This window comes from Homalodisca vitripennis, chromosome 3 (genome assembly GCF_021130785.1).
Source record: "Homalodisca vitripennis isolate AUS2020 chromosome 3, UT_GWSS_2.1, whole genome shotgun sequence".
In the NCBI taxonomy this organism is placed as follows: Eukaryota; Metazoa; Arthropoda; class Insecta; order Hemiptera; family Cicadellidae; genus Homalodisca; species Homalodisca vitripennis.
The window spans coordinates 84,135,764-84,156,333 of NC_060209.1; the positions used below are offsets into that span (position 1 = coordinate 84,135,764).

General features: G+C 34.5%; 1 protein-coding gene across 1 annotated transcript; it reads right to left on the minus strand.

Annotated features, from left to right (window-relative positions):
* Positions 1-3,590: 3,590 nt before the first annotated feature.
* LOC124358263 (ATP-dependent permease MDL1-like) lies at positions 3,591-11,412 on the minus strand. Its single transcript, XM_046810557.1, has 3 exons — positions 11,241-11,412; positions 5,382-5,810; positions 3,591-3,697 (listed from the first exon to the last, which is right to left on the minus strand). The coding sequence occupies exons 2-3, from the start codon at positions 5,761-5,763 to the stop codon at positions 3,591-3,593; spliced, it is 489 nt and encodes a 162-aa protein (XP_046666513.1). The 5' UTR covers positions 5,764-5,810; positions 11,241-11,412.
* Positions 11,413-20,570: the final 9,158 nt, after the last annotated feature.

Sequence of the window (20,570 nt, forward strand, 5' to 3'; positions counted from 1 at the left end):
TATGAAACATTTCATTTCATCGACAGTTACATCACCTAAACGGTTATGTAATGCCGCATAACGATTTGTTTTCTCAACTAATAAATCTACAATATCATCATCGAAAATACAGAAAAAAACTGTTCCATTGGGTGTTAATTTTTGTTGTACTTCCTGTCTATTACTCCAAATAGTATCATCTAGTTTTAGGTCCTCTTTGACCCATTTGTACTGCTTTTTAGTGAATGGCTTACTAACCTTTTTTGCTGGTTTCTCTTCAGTGAAATTTCTGAATTCGTCTTACTTTTTTATTTGGTGGCTGTGGCTATGTCCATCTTCGCTGAAACTAGAGGGTAAGGTTGGTTGTGATAAAGAAGGATCCTCTTCATCTTTGTTGTCACTCAGTTCAAATTCTTGGGAAACTTCAGCCGGGGCCCAATAGTTGGTTTCCTGGAAGATGATGGATTGAAGTCATGTCCTCATCCCCAGAATCCTCATCAGTGACATCATCATTTGCATTGATTGGTGGCTGAATATATACGCCAATTTCTTCATCAGGTGGCACTTGGATCTCTTCATCTTCTAGCATCGTCAAAAATTTCATGAAGGTTCAAGTTCCTAAAAAAATTCAAAGTACGATAAATAACAAGGTTTTTCAGAATTTTTTATAAAATAACTGTGTAAAAAATTGTATTGATGCTTAAAAACAAAAAGTTTAACCCAATTACTAAGTCACGACTTGAAATACAAGGGTTTGAAACTCATTTGAGAGTGGGAAGCATTATTGTTGTACATATGCCTACTGGACTACATGTAGGACGGGCCAATTCCAAACATAACCTATAAACGGTCTGAATTTAGGAACGGTCACATTTCAAGATAAATGTAATAACTAGTTAGTCAGTTATTAGGAAATGTACTTAAATAGGTTTAAAACTACGAAATAATAGTATTGTACTTACTTTTCGCACATGGCGCAGAGCTCATGAAGTTGATTGGAAATTCCTAAATTTGTAAACTAGTCTAAAGAAACAAACTAGTTGAAGCATTCACTTGATTGTTGCTCAGATGCATTCAGTAGCTCTTACTGAAGACAGCAACCACCACCCTGCCACCTGTTGGAAAAAAAGCTGAAACTACTTCAGAAGTAAGCTTTATGGAGAACACACTACAAGTGTCCTAAATATAGGTCACTAGGCATATCTGGGTTAAAAATAAATTATATTTATAATAAATTATATATAATATAAAATTAAAAATAAATAAAAACCATATGAACAGAAAACACGACGAAGGAAACCGACTCAGCGATGGTTAGACACGCACTACCTGAAGCCAAACTGCAAACAAAAGGGCGCGCGCGCTGTACGGCGTCTGTGCCGTGTGGCGGGGAGAGTGTCTAGACACCGCGTCTATTGTTTCAAACAATGTAACGCGGACAGCTATATTTTGACGCTTGACATAGGGTCAATAAAACCCACACACATGGTTGACGCATACCGTCAGTGACATTGATCGGATTTAAAAGGAACTTAAATTTGCTATAGACGCAGTTTTGTGTCGATGCGCCGTACCGCGTCTTTGCCGTTTGGAGATAGTTTGTCTATGCGCCATACGGCGTCTGTGACGTTATAAGGGTTAAACATTCCATTAATTTAACTCTAAGTATTTCTTGCAAGAAATGCTGTGTTTAACCCTAAAACCACAACTGAGGTGCCTGTATCAAAAACCTCAAAATCCAATTTTCATGAACATTAAGTAATCTCTTATAGTTTGAAACTTGCTGATTTAAAACATAAAATGATTTTTGTCCCTAAAAATGCTAAATTCTATTGTAAAAATTTGTAAAAAATGAAGCTGTTGAAAATTTGCTAAATCCGACCAGCATTAACGCTATGTATGGTGTCACACTCCACCTCAACCAAGTCAGCCAATGAGAGTGCTGGCTGACAGGTGACTTCGCATTTAAGGCTCTGCTCTTTTACATCACTTTCATCTTCATTTGGTTAGCAAACACGTAACATATTTTACTTTAAAAACTGCCAAAGGAATAGAAGTATGAAAAAGCCAGAATATCATAGTGAAATTCAGTTTTCCCCTCTTCTTAGGTCTTAAAATCGAATGTAATTGTTACAAATTAACGATAATTTATATACGAAAAAAAGGTTTGTAAAAATACATTGTCCAAACTTATTTATACTACTTCTTATCTGTATGTTTTTATTTAAGGTTTACCACATAGTGCTTAAAAACCTCTTTCAGGCATCAGGTAAATATAAGTTTCAAACAATGCTAAATTCAGAAGTTGGTTTCAAAATCTGCTAGAACCAAATTTCTGTCACTTTTATTAGTACCTCAAAAAATTATTGTGAACTTTAATTTCATGTTTTGTTGATATAATAAGGCAAAATTTTAATTTTAGTTTACCAAGAGAATCATTTTTATCTGGACAAAACCTTTGTTTATTGTAGAGATTCAACAAAAAAAAAGTGAGCAAGGGATTCGATACTACACCTCTCAACAGGTATGTGTTGTATTTGTAATGTATCTCATCAACAACTGAGGAGTGTTGTGAACATGATGCCACTTGGAAATTGTTATTTAGGGAAAAATTGCCGACAAACATAGTTGTTTACAGTTTGTACAACAGCTGTAACAACTATGTTTGTTGGTCATTGTCATGTCTATTGGCATTGGATAGTGGGTAAATCGATTAGTATATCAAGTTCTATATTTTTGTCAATATTCAAGCTATCTTTGATATTAATAGGGCAAAAATAATGACAGAATAAATTTTTCAGCTTTGTCACTGTTTAATTTTTTATTGTCAGTAAATTTTTTTTTAGATTCTTTTTGCAAATAAATTTTATTATTTGTGATATTATTTTGTGAAATGGTGTATGAAAAGTGTGGGAAGTACTCAAATTTAGTATTAGCCTAGCGAAGCAAAAGAATATTGATTTATTTGCGAAGTAAAAAAGGGAGGTCAGTTGTACAATGTATTTTAGCACCTTCTATTTATTTAATGTGTAGAAAAATTGCATTATTTAAGAACATTTGTAATGGATATGAACTATTTAGATCGATCTAGTGATATAAGAAGAGAATATGAAAAATATAGTTCTTCTATTATTATATACTACTAGAATGGTAAAATTCTTTAGAAAAATGCTCCATTCCGAGTTCTATTAATAAAAAATAAAATTAAAATTAAACTCAACAAACATTACATTTTGGTATGTTGGCATTTTTAATAATCATTGTACCAATTCTGTAGGCATGGTAACTTATTACCATTAAAATCCTCCATATTTGTTATAATGGTAAGAGATAAAACTAAATGGAAGATTTTTTTCATGTATTTTCCCAAAGCCCAAAATTCTTCGTTTTTCTTAATATACAGTATTTTAATGTCATATTGTACAAAGTAAAGTAAATTAATTCAATGCATTTTTACCATGCTTTGCTCAAAAGTTGTCAAAATTCTCAAATTAAAAAAAGTTGTAATACTTTACCAGACAGATTCATGAGGTAAACCCTGCCAAAGTTGCACAGCCCTCCGAGTATGAACACACCCAACAGGGTGGCACAAAGAGCGTTAAGGTTGCTTTTCATCTGTTTTGGGAATCTTCTGTATAGATAATATCGATTACTTTGCCCAAAGCAAAGGGAATAGCCATGGTCACAGTACTGGACACAAGGAGCAGCACTATGGCACCTAGAAGGAAATATTAATAGATTAATACAGTAAATGACCAATAACTCTTTGACCCACAAGTAATAATCTTAAAATAGTAAATTAAATTACTAATCAAAAGTACTTTTTAGGAGTGTCTCCACTCATTCATTTAAAAAAATGAGAATTAGTTTTTACAATATTTATATAATTTATTTCTTTTTGAATTATGTCTTTTACTGATCTAGTTGCATATATAATGAAATTAAAAACAGAATATTGATAAATTTTTTTAAATGGATTTTTACTATACAAGTAACTATATTTACTATATTATTAATAGTAGTAAAGAATAATACCTTTAATTAGAGGACATTTGACATTAAATGTTTTACCTTAAGTAAAACTTTCTTGAAGTGCACATAAGGTCTGTTTATTTGAATACAGAAAAATCAGAGCGATCACTTTTGATTATATTCGCCTGAAGTTAATTTTAAAATAATTTTAAATCATAAAATTAAATAATCTGGTTTTAACTGTCTTTATTTATTTATAATTTTATGGCCTACATTGGACCACTTTAGTCACTTTATATTTTCTAGTCCTTCTTCTTTTATCCACCCAATATTTCTTCATCCTTTCCGAGCGTAATTTCCTTTCCTCCTCCGGAACCACTCTTCCTATTCGTTGTTTGTTTCTTTCAGCTGTAGTGTAGAGTGTTGATCATTTTAATATCTTTAATGTGTTTGTCTTGTGTTTTAAATCCTCTACTTTAATTTGTAACTCTCTCATATCTTCTTTTAATTCTGTGATCCATTTAACTGTCTTTAATAAATAGATAAAAAAAAATAAATAAACTTTAGGACTAATATTTGTAACTAAGGAAATATTTGCCAGGCGTAAAATATGCAAGTAATTAAAGTAAGTTTTCTCTTAAGATAACCCTAACATATGCTGATAAGAAAAAGTCAAGAGCAATAATTAATTTTTAAAATATTACACAACATATATTTGAGTATTTAGTTTTTAATGCTGGCAAACAATGAGTGCTCTACGCATCACAACTGATATTTGAGACTTGAAAAAAAAAATAATTTTGCAGTTAAAGTGAATATTAATTAGGCTTAAACAAAAGTAAATATTAAAATATGAAACATGGATTTCTCTATTAGTACATGATACACTCACAATTGTGTTCATTGAGTTAGATTTCATAGCAGTGTTTAAATAATAACAGTTCCAGAGAGGTAGGGAGGGTAGTACAAAGCAAGGCTGTGCTGAAATAAAATCTTGTTACCGACTTTTAAAATTTACTTTTCACTATACTATTTTTTAACATTATTTTGTATGTGTGTGATAATATGTCACATATTAAATCTCATGTGACTGTGCTCAACTTGATTACAAATTGACTTATTCTGCTAGTTTCTCGTTGCCTTCATGGTTACTTATAAGAACAATGTTAAATTATTTGTTACGCTCAGCCAAATCCTATAGAACTCAAGTGTTGCCTATATATGAATGAAGCACTCAAAATTTCAAGTCTATGGGTCAGTTAATTTTCGAGATATTATGTGGACAGACAGGCAGAAATTAAACTTTTCCAGCCCCAAAAGTAATAGGCTTTGTGAACCCTTAATCAATTACAATATTAACCTATATAATTTTCTTTAATGTGTTAGATATTAAATTAAGTAAACTAATCTAAATTGAATATTAGACTTACCTGCCAGTTTCCATCTCTCGGGTTTTGCAAGACCGAGAAGTCTTTTGAACTCTTGTTTACTTATTTTTGATGCTTCTAATTTTTCACTTTTGTTTCCAGAGCTTTTCAACGGCGCACTGTTAGCATTAGTTGATTTTGGTCTTCTAATACATTGCAGCACATGTCGCACATAACCGGAAAATACCCTTGAAAATGGTAAATGCTTGCTTGACTGTACAGACACTGATTTGGAAAAGTTTTGAACACACTGTTTGCACAATAGTACGGAATATATTTTTGAGTTATCAAGTATAACTCTCTCTCCTTTACCTGCAGACCATAATACTTTCATGGGGTATTTGTTAGTTCTACAGACAAACCAAAGTCTATTTACCAAAATCATTGTGATCTAATAAGTTGAAAAACAAGTGCAGGAATAGTTCATGCAGGCTGAAACAAAACAAAAGTCTATCAAAATTTTAAACAAAACAAAATCTTAACATGAACTAAGCAATAAATAAAAGCTAAACAATAGCAGCACAGTTAAACGTAATAAAGCATAAAGCTACATAAATATAGCAGTTTTTCTGTTATCCAAATCTCAGTATTTTTGAAAGTAGTTTGTTCTTTTCTGTTGAACCTTCCATTAAAGTTAACCATTTTTCTAAGGACATTTCAATACTTATAGTTATTATTATGAAATAAATAAATTATTTTATTATTTTAACGTCATGATCTTTGACAAATGTTATTGCTTTTATATATAATATTATTTCAAGTTTTACTTAATACATTCTTCCACTTATGTTTATTTAAACCCTTCTAGGATGAAGGGCTATTTATAGCCTGTAAAGTACATTGTCCAAGAAGACAATACAACCTATATGTAGCCTGCTTTTGTTGTAATGTTTATGAACCAAGAAACATTGTTAATCGTGAAGCATGTGAGAATTTCTAATGAAGTTCATCAATGGTAGAACATTTGTTTTGGTGAATGTCTTTATCTACTCTTCATCTCTGACAACAAACTGCTCAGATAATATTTTACAACTCATTACACTATACAATTTAACAAGCTACCAGTGAATTTATGAAGGACAAACTTTTTGTGTTTAAAATCCAAAAAGAGAGCTACTTCATAATTGGACTGTACATTGATATTGTGACAATAAAAGGAATATAACACAAAATTATTGACAACAGCAAAGAATTGAAACACAATTAATGGATGTGTAGTCGGACACGGGCCAAGAATGGATAACCTACGATCATACATCAGCGTGCAATGACTAATTTAGTTTCAATTTTAAAAATGATCTTTTGTATATAAGCTAGAACCATTTTCACTCTGTCTACTTCTCATAAAGAAGGCAGATCTCTCAGGTGGTTCAGGACGTGCTTATTTGGAAGAAAGAAAGCAGATTGTTAAAATCAATCTAACATATCAGGAATCAATGAAAACTGCAACATCTGCTCCATTGAGCGTAACAAAAGGAGTCCCACAGGGATTCATCCTGGGACCTGTTCTATCCAGTCTCTCCACGTCAGTTCTTCTAATATTTTAACGCTGATGACAGAACTCTACTTATCACCAGAAATACAGCTTAAAACCTGAAAATTGCAATCTTCATTTCAGTTAACATAGCACAGGGATACTGTGTAAGACACATTCTTATTTTACATGAAAAAAAGTGAAGCAAATGACCTTAGGACACATAATAATATAGTACCAGGACTATTTCACCTCACATTGGCTGAAACAAAGTAAACACCTTGGTATGACCATAGGTAACTGCCTATCAAGGAATTCTGATATTGACTCTCTCTACCACAAATTATGTACTGAAAGTTTTGTTTTAAAAAAGATCAAGGCCACTAGTATTGCTAAAACTATCCTAACAGCCTACCACTCTCTTTTCGAAAGCCATTTACGCTAATGCTGTGGGGTGGTTCATTTCCAAAGAGTCCTCATTTTGCAGATGCCAGACTTAAAAACAATGGCAGGACTACAACCTCGAGATAGTTATTGACAAACTTACAAAAGTATCAAAATCTTGACAATATCAGCAGTATCTAGAAAGCATTCTGTATGCTTCAGAAGAAAAATTAAACAGAATTGGTGACTTCTGTATCAGCCAGACAAGAAATACAAATGACTTACCAGTGCACAGAATGGAATTCTTCACAAAGAAACCCTCATATGCTGAATCGAGACTACAGTTTTCAATTTACTACTGGGACTTGAACTCAAGAGAGAGGACTCCTGAGAAATTGGCTTCTTGCAGATCCAATCTACAGCTTGGATGAATTCAAAAGACACACCCAGTGCTTACATATGAGAGAGTCCTTATAATGCACTGTAGAGAGAATCCTATGAATACAACTCGAAGACTTATAACAATTTTAATTTTTTATGTCTTATTTCACTTAACTGACCAAGCATTGTATTAACATGTATACACTACTGCATTTCTCAATGACATTTTTAATAAATAATATTGACTATTGACTATTATTCCGAAATAATGCTAGTCTCAGTAGACTATATTGTAGACAGGATTTTACTGATACTCACTTACTGAGAGGAGGATAACAGAAAGAACTACCAGCTTAAACAAGAGACTAATTTAGTTTCTATAACAATTAAACAAGAAAAATGCATGCAGATAAGAGGTCTGTATTACAGGGTGTCAAATGACCTTAATAGTATTCAATTCCAGTGTGTAGCCAACTGGTATTCACAAAGAAATAAAAACAAACATGAAAAAAACAAAATTACTCAAATTACAACTCTTGTTCATTTTGCTATTAGCATCTAGGCAATCTTCTATTGCACAGCAACTTAAGAGCAGCTGTACTGAAACGAACTTGAGTTCTACCCTATAAAAACAACATTAAAATTCCTGATAATTTTTCATCTTGTTTATGACATTATGCAAGGTGTATTATAAAGTTACAATTCTGAGATTTTTGTAAAATTTGTGTAGTTTTTATGTAGTTGAGTTTTCTAATCAAAGTTTTTTAGATTTCCTTATCCACAATACCAGGAATACTAAAGAGATTTGGGTGAAAATGGATCATAACTTTAAAACACATTTTTATGTTTGATATTTGAGTGTTAACACTAGTAGTTAAAATCAATGAAATTCATTCCATTCAAAATGCTGTAATTTTAGTGAAGAGCATTTCAACTTATTTTATATTTCACTTGTATGGGATATTAATTTGGCTCATCAATAACGGAATCGGTCCCTGAATTAATTATTATATTAACACAGGAAAATAATATGTATAGACAGCACAAACCATGCATAAGACAGCAAGAAACACGGTCTAAATATAAATAGATAGAAATATTTCCCAACTGTAGGCTGATATATATATATATCACCAATGATCAAGTGTTAGTTCCTATATAGCAGATAAACTTTTAACTACGTTGTGTGCAATGTTTGTGTGTGTGTGAAATCACATCCTCTCTCAAGACGATTTCAACCAATACTTTATACTATACAATAAGATTTCAGGATCAAAATAGCAGACAAAATCACAAAATATTTTGAATAAGTACTGTCTGACACAGTGTGTTTTAACATGTTCACGACGACGTGTACCCCATTGGGGTGAATTAATTCTTTAGGTACTCCTTGGGGTGTACGGAGAAATATTTAAAACATATTTAAATAATTATTTTTGTCAAGCCTATATCCTTTCTTGTTACACTTAGACGTTTAACATAAAAAAACTATTTCAGTTTTTTGCCATTACCATTAAAAAGTTCGACAGCATGTAAAAAAGTACAGAAATTAGCCGTAATTGTGAATGTGTTTTAAGATAATAAATTTCAGATATTATTTAAAAATTTATATTATAACATAAAAAATTATCTTTGTAACAAAAATATCAAGCAAATTTCATGGTACCAATGAAAAAGTAATGGATCTCACTAAAGCAATATAGGAGTACATTCTTGAAATTTTGACAGCCTTAAGTAACTGCAAAACGCTCTCATTCCTACATAAAATTTTCATAATTTTTCTCTAAGTTCATAAGAAAAGTAGTGTTGTGGTATAATACCATAATACAAACATTCTTGAATAGAAAGGAGAGAAACAGAAACTTGTCACAACAAATCATTATTTGATATTACAGAAAACAATATGAAATGGTACATGTTCACAAAGAAATTCATGGTGGGTCTGCAGAATAACAAAAATATATAGGCTATTCTAACCAGAAAAAGAATTAAGTGATTCAGTAAATTACAAATAAAATTAGATCATGAAAAATGCTGATTAATCATCAGATCAATGTGTGTGATGTATCAACACATTGTATTATGTGAAATTTACTACATCAGAACTTTGATTAAGACTGTAAAATACTACAAATTAGTTTTGTGCATTTGGTAAATGGGTACTCATTTACAAGACACACAATTTTCGTGTTTTGCAAATGGAAAGTGCTTGTGACTAGGATAACAATATGATGAAAGTGAGGAAAGACATTTCTGTCTAAAAGGTGGCAAGCTGTCAGGTACGATGCTAAGCATTTGGGTAGGGCAGTTGGCCTTCGGTTAGACGAGACAATCAGGTAGTTAGGTTAAGAAGCTTTTTAAACGAAATAACATTTTTTGTATTATCCAGAGGACATTATTTTTGGAACAGATTTTCTTACCAGGGACCTAAAATAAATTTGGTAAATATTAGAAAGAACAGACTTAGTTTGACTTACTGATAAAATAACATTCAACAACACAAGTTCTTGTCTCCCAAAAAGAAGCAATGTTGGCTAGAAGTAGGCCAATTTGTCCCTATTTACTTTTTGTAATGACACAGTATAAGTAGGCTTAGTTTAGGTTATCATAAATATGTTACTAAACCAGTAGTACCTTTGTTAAAGATAACTTTAACAAGTGCTCACGTCATCTGAGCTTGAATTTGAGTACTATCTCAAGGGTTGTTTTTCTTTTGTTGCACCAGATGTGCAGAATGCCTCTGACCATCAAAACATGCTTCGGTTGCGCCTGCCACCCAGCACTTCTGGTGAAAAAAGAAAAACATCCCTCAAAATAGTACCTAAATTCTGGCTCGTAAATTTTGACTTTAACTTTTTATATTTATACGTACATAATATTTAACCTAATAACGAATAGTAGATAAGGCAGAGTCGATCATCTTAATGACATCATTTTCACAGTAGGTTAGATAAAGTCTGTTCTTTCTAATAATGTAGTTTATTAGGTCCCCGGTAAGAAACACTGTTAAATAAATAGTGGCCTCCAGGTAATACCAAAGTAGGCTACACACATTTTTTACTGATTCTCATATTTATGGTTCACATCTCAGTAATTGTTATCTAATGCAAGAAGATTACTAATCTCCTATGTTCAGAGTTACTTCCCATGCAGGAATTTGTATTGTTATCCTAGTCTCTCTCACTTATTTTCTTTAATGCTGCTATCCTTAATAAACATTTTTCACATACTTTCTACCTAAAATTCAACAAATTATGTGAAGTGGAACTTCAAAACATTTACAAGAAATATTTAATAGCACAGCAACTATCATTTGCCATAGTCTTGTGTTAACATAACTATTACCATTTACTTAGGTTTTGAAAAAGGCGCCATTAAAGTTTTATCAGCAGTAGGCATATTATGTAATTTAGATCAGCCTACTAAAAATAATTAGGTTAGTTATGTTAGTTAGGTGAACGGAATGCCAATTTTAATAACTTATTATTTTACAATTTATGACAGATGTGTTACTTATCGATCCATTACCATTCTAATCTAAGAATTGAAGCTTTTTAAGAAATAAATGTGAATTCTGTAAGCAGGTTAGACTAGGTATTTGGCAAAAAACCCAATATACATACAATGTAAGTTATTTGGAAGACATCTGTGGTGGACGCAGAATTTATTAAACTCCTTCAGAAGATGGAAAACGTAATCTAAATTCAATAAAATTTAGTTACAGTCAGAGGCACTGCAGAATGCAGATTGAATAGCATAATATGGCCAACTTAGATGACTTAAACAGCTGTTTTGTTCTCATTGAGCACTTTTGACGTTAATCGTTAGTCGGTATTTTGAGAGCCTAGAAGACATCTCAGGAGCAAAAGTAGGAGCTGAATGATTTCACTTGTTTTTTTTTTAATTTTATTTTTTTATCTCTTTTTTTAAGCCTCAGCTTTCAAGCTATGCTGGCTTCGATGTACACTGATTTATTACACTGGTATTTATTTTTGCAAAGTACTCTAATTTATTATTACACTGGTATTTTGCAAAGTACTCTATCATTCATGTCTTTGCCTGATTGGACCTCCCCGGGATTCGAACCCGTGATCTCTCAGTTAGAGAGCCGAGACTATAACCATTAGTCTACGGAGGAGGACATATCACTTGTTCATAATTATATATTTTTTGTATTTGCTCTTCTTCCGATACAGCTTACAAAGTGAAAAAAGTAAACATATACAGAATGACACAATAATTCTAAGAATACAAACATATGGCATATGAGTAATAGAAAATCAGATGACAGTGTTTCACTCTTAAAAATCCATTTTTAACAGAGGTCTCCTAATTCTGTTGAGACGTCTTGAAATGAAAATAAGAGATGAATTTGGATGAGTAATGTTTGGTGACTCGTTTGATAGACGTACATAATGCGCGGTCTGTTATGAATCACTTGTCACTGGCTGGTTTAAATTCTGGCGTAGCAGTGGTCATTTGTTTCAGTAGCCTGAGTTTCAATTACTTGTTAAAATATCTCCAAACAGTGGCAGAGTGGCATATGTTACTTGATGAGAAAATGACAAATGTTATTTTTATTTATTTTATTACATTCCAACGGACATAACAACACCAAATAACAGTTGCCGTTGGGTCAAATACAGACCAGAAAAACGTGGCAAATAGTTTACAGAGGTCCTTGGGATCGGATACGGTCTCGTTATCCAACGATAGACTTAAAGGACCGGGCGAAGTCCCTTGAAAGGTATTAAAAGAGACGCCAAATTGCATTCGTGGTCTATAATAGAGTAGTTTGAATGTGCGAAACGTATTTGGGAGTAACACTGTCTAGTGAGTGTTTTAAACTGTTCTTTAAGTAGAGAAAAACTCTAAATAGATATCACGATCCAGGTTCTGTGTGTACGCTTTATGGAGGCATATCTTACGAATAACTAGGTTCTTTAGGGCATTTGAAATCCGGTGACGAAATGTCTTACATTCACTACGTTTATTTGGAGTATGAAGCAGTACATAATATGTCCTAATCTGTTTACAGAATTCCTGAAACATCTTATCGATATCACTAGTTCAATGCTTCAAACGGTCCACCCGCTCAGCGTATTGTAGACTTTTTACAATCGACAGCTTTCAAAGTCAAGTGCCCTAAAAACAGTTAGATTGTTGATACTCAACGTGATGAATACATTGGTTGTCATTGCTGGATTTGTCATTTTAATGCATGTCTAAAAATGTTCAGATACATTCCTCTGAAGGCAGGCCAAATAAAACACGATTGGAAGTTATCACCTTATCAAGAGGTACAATAACGTCCCCGCCACTCGTTTTTGCACTTGATGCTTCAGATTTATCGTAACGGTAAATTATGTGGTTAGGAAAACTAAGTTCAGAACCAATAACATCCTGCGAAATGTTTGTTTTAGTAAATAATATAACGTCACTAAAACAGGTAGCCGTAATAAACAAGATTTGTCAACTTATTCCCAAACCGTTCACATTCTGGCAATATATATAAAGATCGTAATATTTGTTAGAAAACCATTAGATTTTTTTTAATTTTTGTCACTCCGTTGACATATTTGATGGAGAGATCTTTCTTTGGAATGTTCCTTTTTTCAATTCGTCCATGAGTTCATTAAGATACTTCCGCTTCTGAGGAGCTTTATCACAACTTATAGTTATTTTAAAGAATTGAAAGTTATCATTAGATGGGTTTTTAGAACCGTATAGTCGTTTAAATTTTAAAAAAAGCTTGACTGGAGGTGGAGCGTTTCTTGCCATTTCCCAATGCAGAAAATATGTCAAAAAGTTTTACAGCGCGAGGCCAGCTGAAACCAAAATAGCTCATATTATTACTTTATCATGGGGTTTCTTCACGTCTTTGCTAACACCAGAGCTCTCCGGAACGCTATAAACCATCAAGTCCCTGCTCCACGTGAGCAATCTATCAACTCTCTGGTAAAATCCTCAGGACTAAATGGTAAATCCAATTGTAGGATGAGAAAGCTGCCTCACACACTTCTCAACCAACGATATCTGCTTCCCACTTCATCCATACGAGAATCAAAATTAAATATTTGCTTTGATAACTGATTAAAATGCAACTTTACAGCATCTGACTTTCTTTCTCATATAATCTTTAGTTGGTAGAACTGTCATCTTCTCCAGCAACTCCACTATATATTTACCATATGCGATGAATTCTGAGTCTGTATCACGCAATCGGTTCTGACAGTTCTCATTTAGTCTAGTATCATTTGAACATTTATTGTACTCGGTCTTGTTTAGTTTAACCCACACCAGTCTAGCCCACACCAGACAAGCTCTTGAGATACTAGCGGAGATCCTGGATCTACTTCCTACAAATAATAATTCGCATGTCTTACTCATTGGGGACATAAACATTAACGATCTCGAATCAACAACTGAGAGAAGCATGTTAAATGAACTCCTGGCATCTTTTTCCATGGCTAGAATACAACTTCCACCAACCAGGATCACCCCAACTTCAGCTACCTCCATCGATGCCGTTTGTACTGACTTGAACTTGGACCAAGTAACGGTACGGGTGGTTCCTACTGGAATCTCGGACCACACTGGACAGCTGTGCTCACTGCAGCTACCGATCTCTCTCAAGAAACCCACCATTGTATCCAGAAGAATCACCAATCTCACCAACTTGACCCAGTTAAAAAATCGTTTGGCTCTGGAATCTTGGGATCATGTATTAGGCTGCAGTGATACGAACGATGCATATAACAATTTCATTGCAACAGTCACATTGATCCTTGGCCTTTTTTATTTTTTTTTTTTAGCGTTGGGGTATTGGGGTGGATTCACAGATCCTCACACGTCAACCTGAGCTTATTGTGTGCCCCTTTGATGTTAGAGGGGTAAGCCTATCTTTGTGCCCTTAATTAGGCTAAGAAGCTTTTCCCCGATACTAGCATCTGGTTCGTCGCCTGGTTGTTTATCACCGAAAAGAGCCCTTCTCACTTGCTCCCAGTCTCTCACAGTCCAGTTTATGTGTTTTGCAGTCTCTTCAGACTTATTGCAGAGTCTACACTCCGAGTCCTTATTTCGTAAACCTAGAGTGTTTAGGTGTTTCCTGAAGTGGCCGTGTCCAGTGATCAAGGCAATCACTTGCTTAACCCGATCCCTGCCCAGCCCCATCAGCCATCTGGTGAAGCCGGAGCTAGAATCAGCAAGCAGTCTTTTGCCGAGTGCTTGTCCTTGGTGACTCTGCCACCGCAAGCGGTGTGTCTTCCTGGACCATTTGTTTATACTTTGGTAAGCAGCTGCTTGCTTATACCACAACTCGGTTCTGGACCGGTGCATGGCATGCTTGCTCCGCTTTTGGCAAGCCTGTCGGCGCATTCGTTGCCACCTATGCCTGTGTGGCCCGGTACCCAACCAAGACGCACAAAGTTTGCGTGATCCAAGCTTGTGTGGGAGTGCTTTAAACACTCTCTGCAAGCTTGGATCACGCAACTTTGTGATGTAATGCTGTTGGAGTCAAGAGCTTTAAGAGCTCCTGACTGTCTGACATTATACAGATGTTCTTTCCTTGGTGCCCTCTGGTAAGGCCTAGGTTGGCACAGGCCAGGATACCATAGATTTCGGCTTGAAATATGGAGCAGTTCCGTCCCAAACTGCCGCAAAAGGGCAGTTCTAGGGGATTGACTAAAACACTCCATATCCAGTTCTGCCCTTAATAAGCGAGCCATCCGTGTACCAGACAAAGCTCTTTCTTATTGTTGGGATGTTATTCTTGCGATTTCCACTCATCTCTGGAGTAGAAGTCAACAGAGAATGAAAAAAAAAAAATGAAATGAAAAATGACTTTATTTACAGAGGCGAAGTTAGGACTTTAAAAGTCCTCTCTACCACTTAACCTCCAATGAATGAGAATGGCTTATTGAATACGAACTCCGTTCTCATTATGTCGGAGACCATTTCGAGAATAGCGCTTGGGTTTACAGCTTCAGTGATGGTGCCATGGCCCGCGTTAGACGCGCCATTCCTCCACAAGCCAGCAACCATCAGCCGATAGGCTAACTTACGCGCTTCAGCTTTTATATGGACATCAAGAGGTAGAGAAGTCCTAAAGCCACCTCGAGGGTCGCTGAGGGACTGCTCCTAAATGCTCCGGTTACAAAGATTGTGCCAAGCCTTTGTAAGCTTTCGAGCTTGGCTTTAGCAGTTACCTGATTCACCTTTGTCCACCAGAACTAATGAACCATAAGTGATTTGAGGCCTTACAACTGCTTTGTAAAGCCATAGTGCTATATGGGGTTTTTACGCCCATGAGATTCCTGCAAGTCTCCTGGACGTCATGAGCGCCCACTTTGCTTTGTGCAGGATATTGTTAAGATGATCGTTCCACCCAAGCTTATGGTCTAGAGTCAGTCCTAAATATTTGACTTCAAAAATCAACATTTTGATATTTTACAATTATAATTACTAGCAACAATTTGTATGAATGTGAAGACATGAGTATAACTTTTGAAACTTATCTTGGCAGGTTAGAGAATCAGTAAAACTTTAAAAGATATTTTTTGTCTTATTTTTATTGATCAGGGCGGTGTTGCTGCGGTTAGTCTGGCGGTTTTTAACTTCAAAATGAACAGGCGCCGGTAAATGAATAAAACCTTGAACTCTGTGTTAAAAAATTAAATGTTTGCAATAGCGATTTACAAAATTAAAGCCCAGGATAATAACTTTAAGAGCTCCATTTAACGTGATCAAAGTAGACTCTTTTGATCCACTTGGTCAAGAGTAAAAGTTGAGATGGTAATTTATTGACAAATGAATGTAACATAAGTCTAAAATTACGTACTAAAACAGTACATTTTGTACATATCTTGTATGAAAAATGTGGTCTTAATTGGGGATATCAAGTTTCCGAGTTATGAAATTTGGTTGGTAACCACCAAAAACCGTTACTGGCATAACTGGAATTTATTAATCATAAATAAATTATATTATATGTATAAATACAGAAATAAACAATCTAAACTTTAATTCCGCAGTTGGAGTTCTACTAGTTATTTTGTGATTAACTTTCAAACACGGGTATCTGTACTTTTTGACCCGATAGTAAAGCGATTCGCGCGTAAACTAACTAAATTATGCGTAAACAGCAGGTGCAATGCAATGCCTGGATCTTCTATAACTTTGCCGCCCGGGGGGAAAACGACCCCCCCCTAGCTGCCGCTCTGCAAATAGATATTGGCCTGAACACTTGAGGAATTTCATGTTTTCAGCAGTGGATGAATGATACTGGTTTTCCAGGATAGAAGAAATTCACCTCTCGTAGGAGATTTATTGACAAATTTATTGATGGTTAAAGTCCTAGGTTTCACATACATGAGGACATCTTGTATAGAATCTCTCAATAACTTAACAAGGCCTGTATAATATTTATGATAAAAAATCTATCAGTAACAACAAATTATGGTGCAATTAGATATAACAGAAAAAATTTGCTGTGTCTCACCTACTAGATGCCAATGACAGGTGATGAGCACCTGAATACCGTGATGAGGTTTGAAACACACAAGTAGGGGATGACATTTTTCTACAAAGATAATAAAGTGACATATGTGTCTTCTCTTTGCAATCTTCTTTTTCAGTTGGTATAAAAAATAAAGACACTTTCCATTCAGTAAACTGACGTATCAATGAAAAATCTTTATCGAAACTTGTTATGTTATTGTGACGAACTTCTCATACAGCAGAGCTCTGATTGAGATAAAACGTCATAACCAAGATGTGAAGAAAGATCTTATTTCTTAGATAATCAAAAATAATTACCTGTCCTTATTCAAAAGGCTGGCCTAGATCTGGGTAAGGGAGATGTATGACCAGAACTTGGAATTGCTAACAAAACATGGCTTTCTTTGGAAACATCTAATAAAGGACTGTTTAAGCCAAACTTACAGAAGATTCGGTGGAACACATAGGGTTGGCATGTTTCTGATGTGTGTATACTCCTGTATACACAGGGTATATATATATAGAGTACATACAGCGTGCCTGAGATCATATATATATATATACAGGAGCTTGTATCCTGAGATCATAAATCAGAGAACAGTTACCTACTAATCTTATAGGCATTTGAAGAAACATTACAGTTTAAGAGTAAAAATAAGTATGATAAGGGAAGCACAGAGGAACTTCTACGATTAAGTGATTGGTTATTAAACCGTCCCTCTAAAGAAAAAAAAGGAAGGGCAGTGTTTTCCCTGTATTATGTAATCCTGCAAATGGTTGATGTATTTAAATTAAATTCAAACTTTTCTCCCTGCTAAATTGGTGTGTTTCTCATTAGTAATAAGTGGGCAGAGTATGCTTGTGGCATAAATTCATAAAATATTTAAATTTATTTATAACATTGCTCTCCAAGAGTCACTTGTGGTCCCTGAACTTCTTAGTACTAAAGGGGTGTTTCATATGCTTGAACTGGTAAACGGACTGTAGGTCCACGTCGTAAAACTGCCGGAAGCATTTCTTACCTACTTCTTAAGGGATGGACAGTGGGTCCCAGGCCGGGATCGTGGACCCACTGTCCGACTCACGGGTTTCTTTTGACGAGGGGTTGACAGGGATCGTCGTACTCACTCGGCAGCACTTGAACCAGTGTTCCAGATCCATACTCTATATCTGCTAAATATTGTTCATTAGATCGCTACAGAAAGAATTAAACAAAATCTATATACATAAAAAAAGTTAGGTTAGTTACACAATTAACGATGTCTTGGTTCTTATGTTAATTTGGCAGCAATACGGAGTAAGTTCATTGTTGTCTGTTCCAGTGGGTAGTGTAAAGTGACGCTCTTTGCATCTGCTATTTGTTTGTGTGTGTTTTTTAAATGTTTACAACCCAACAACGAGTTTATATCCTTTAGTTGTGGTGGAAGCATAATAAAAATACTGCCGTAATAATTGAAGAATATAGTGGTAAATATCCAGGTGATGCGATACCCACTCGACAGCATTTGTGGAAGTTAAACATTAAATTTGAATACACAGGAAGCGTTTTAAATGCCCCGAAGTGTGGTCGTCGACGATAATTTTGCAACGAAGAAACACTGAAGACAGTTACTCAAGCTTTTGTAGCCAGTCTCGGTAAATCGACTCGTAAGGCATCTGCTGGACTAGAAAATATCAAGAAGAAGCGTGCAAAGAATGTTAAAGCAATTAAAATGTAAGCAATACCGTCCATCTTTACACCAAGCGTTTCACGAGGATGATTCTATGAGGCAATAAATATCCGCTCAGAGGCTGATCCAAATTTCTTCCGATAAATGTTGTCGTATGATGAGGCATGTTTCAAACTAAATGGGCGCGTTAATCGGCATAACTGCGTGTACTTCAATATTCATTCTCTCATCTGGCAACAAGATGGTGCCCCAGGCCATTTCGGTATCCAAGTTCGAGATTTTTTAAATAACACATTTAATGAATGGATAGGTCGCCGTGTTACAATCGATTGGCCTGCGCGCTCACCAGACCTGACCCCATGTCACTTTTCACTCTGGGGTATTATAAAGGAGACGGTGTATGCTTCAAAACCGCAAAATCTTGACGCACTCAGAAACCTAATTAGAAATGCATTTGAACTTGTTAATAACAATAAACCTTTATTGCTAAAAATTTTGATTCTGTTCTCAGTCGGGGAAACTGACATGCGCCACCCTGTATAGATTGAAAGAGCCTGTTAACTTTAGTCAACCGTTCTGTATAAACATTGTTTTAAGACTGGACAATCATATGTGTAATTAATTTAACTACTATTTTCAATTTGTTTCCATTTAGTCTCGAAAGCATTGAGTAAGCTTGATAGTACACTTCTTTTTCAATCTTTTCTGCAACTACTGTTAAGCACAGAGTAAGAAAAATATTCAGATAAGAATGTGTGCAGTGCTTGGTGAGTACTGTGATGCAGATGTCAATGAAAGATTTACTATATAACTTTTAATATAAATTTAAAGACCGTTATAAAACGCATCGAGGAAACAAGGTAACATCAACTAAGGCACGAAATTTAATAAGCCTGGAATAAATTATAATGGCATAAGTAAACATTTTTATACATATTTCCTTGATCGTAGGAACAAGGGGGATATACGAGTACAATTCACTCAAACCAGAAGTGCTTATACGAAAGCCTAAGAATTGCATGTGAAACCGCGGGGAACTACTAGTTTTAACATGTATTGTAACTGTATACCTTTTAATAACCTTACGGCATTTAAGTCGCTGGTAACTGCTCGTAACTAAAAATATTATCTCCTATTGTTCCTAGATTTGAATGAATTTTACAGTAGGTTGTAACGGCTATAGCGATGAATAACAAATGGAAGTTTGAATGAAAATAGAAAATCTCTTACATCCAATCTTCATCGAATTGCTGTTTGAGTGATATTTAAAACCTATCGTTAGCGGCATTATGTAAGCTTGTATGTCTCCATAGGCAATAAGTTTTGTTATTATTTATTTTTAGTTTATAGGCAAGAGCCACTATTTAAAGTAATAAAATATTTTGTCTTTGTATCGTTACCTATTTAAAGTAATTTGAAACTACTATGAATGTGATATATTAGATATAACCTATTGGTTATTTTAATTATCAAGTGTTAATAAAACAATAAATAAACTTTCCACTTCTATTAACTTGTACTACGTGTAAGATACATTATTAGGGCCTATACTAACTATGGACCAAGAGAAGGAATAATTAATACTAAATTACTGTAGATGTTTATGATTCATTTGGATAATGCTGATTTACTCAGATAGTAAGTAATATAGTGATGTGTGGTATTTGTTTAAATATAATTCCAATTAGTAATCTACTCCATATATTGTGATAGCTTGAGTTTTGGTTTGAGTTAACTGTTTACTGCCTTAGCAGTCTACGCTGTGCGAGTGTAGTGAAATCATCA

Bases quoted from the DNA above. Each gene is read 5' to 3' on its own strand.
- LOC124358263 (XM_046810557.1), bottom strand. From the start codon at position 5,763: ATGATTTTGGTAAATAGACTTTGGTTTGTCTGTAGAACTAACAAATAC. The intron at 3,698-5,381 runs GTAAGTCTAATA...ATTTCCTTCTAG, and splicing joins CGAGAGATGGAAACTGGCAG to GTGCCATAGTGCTGCTCCTT.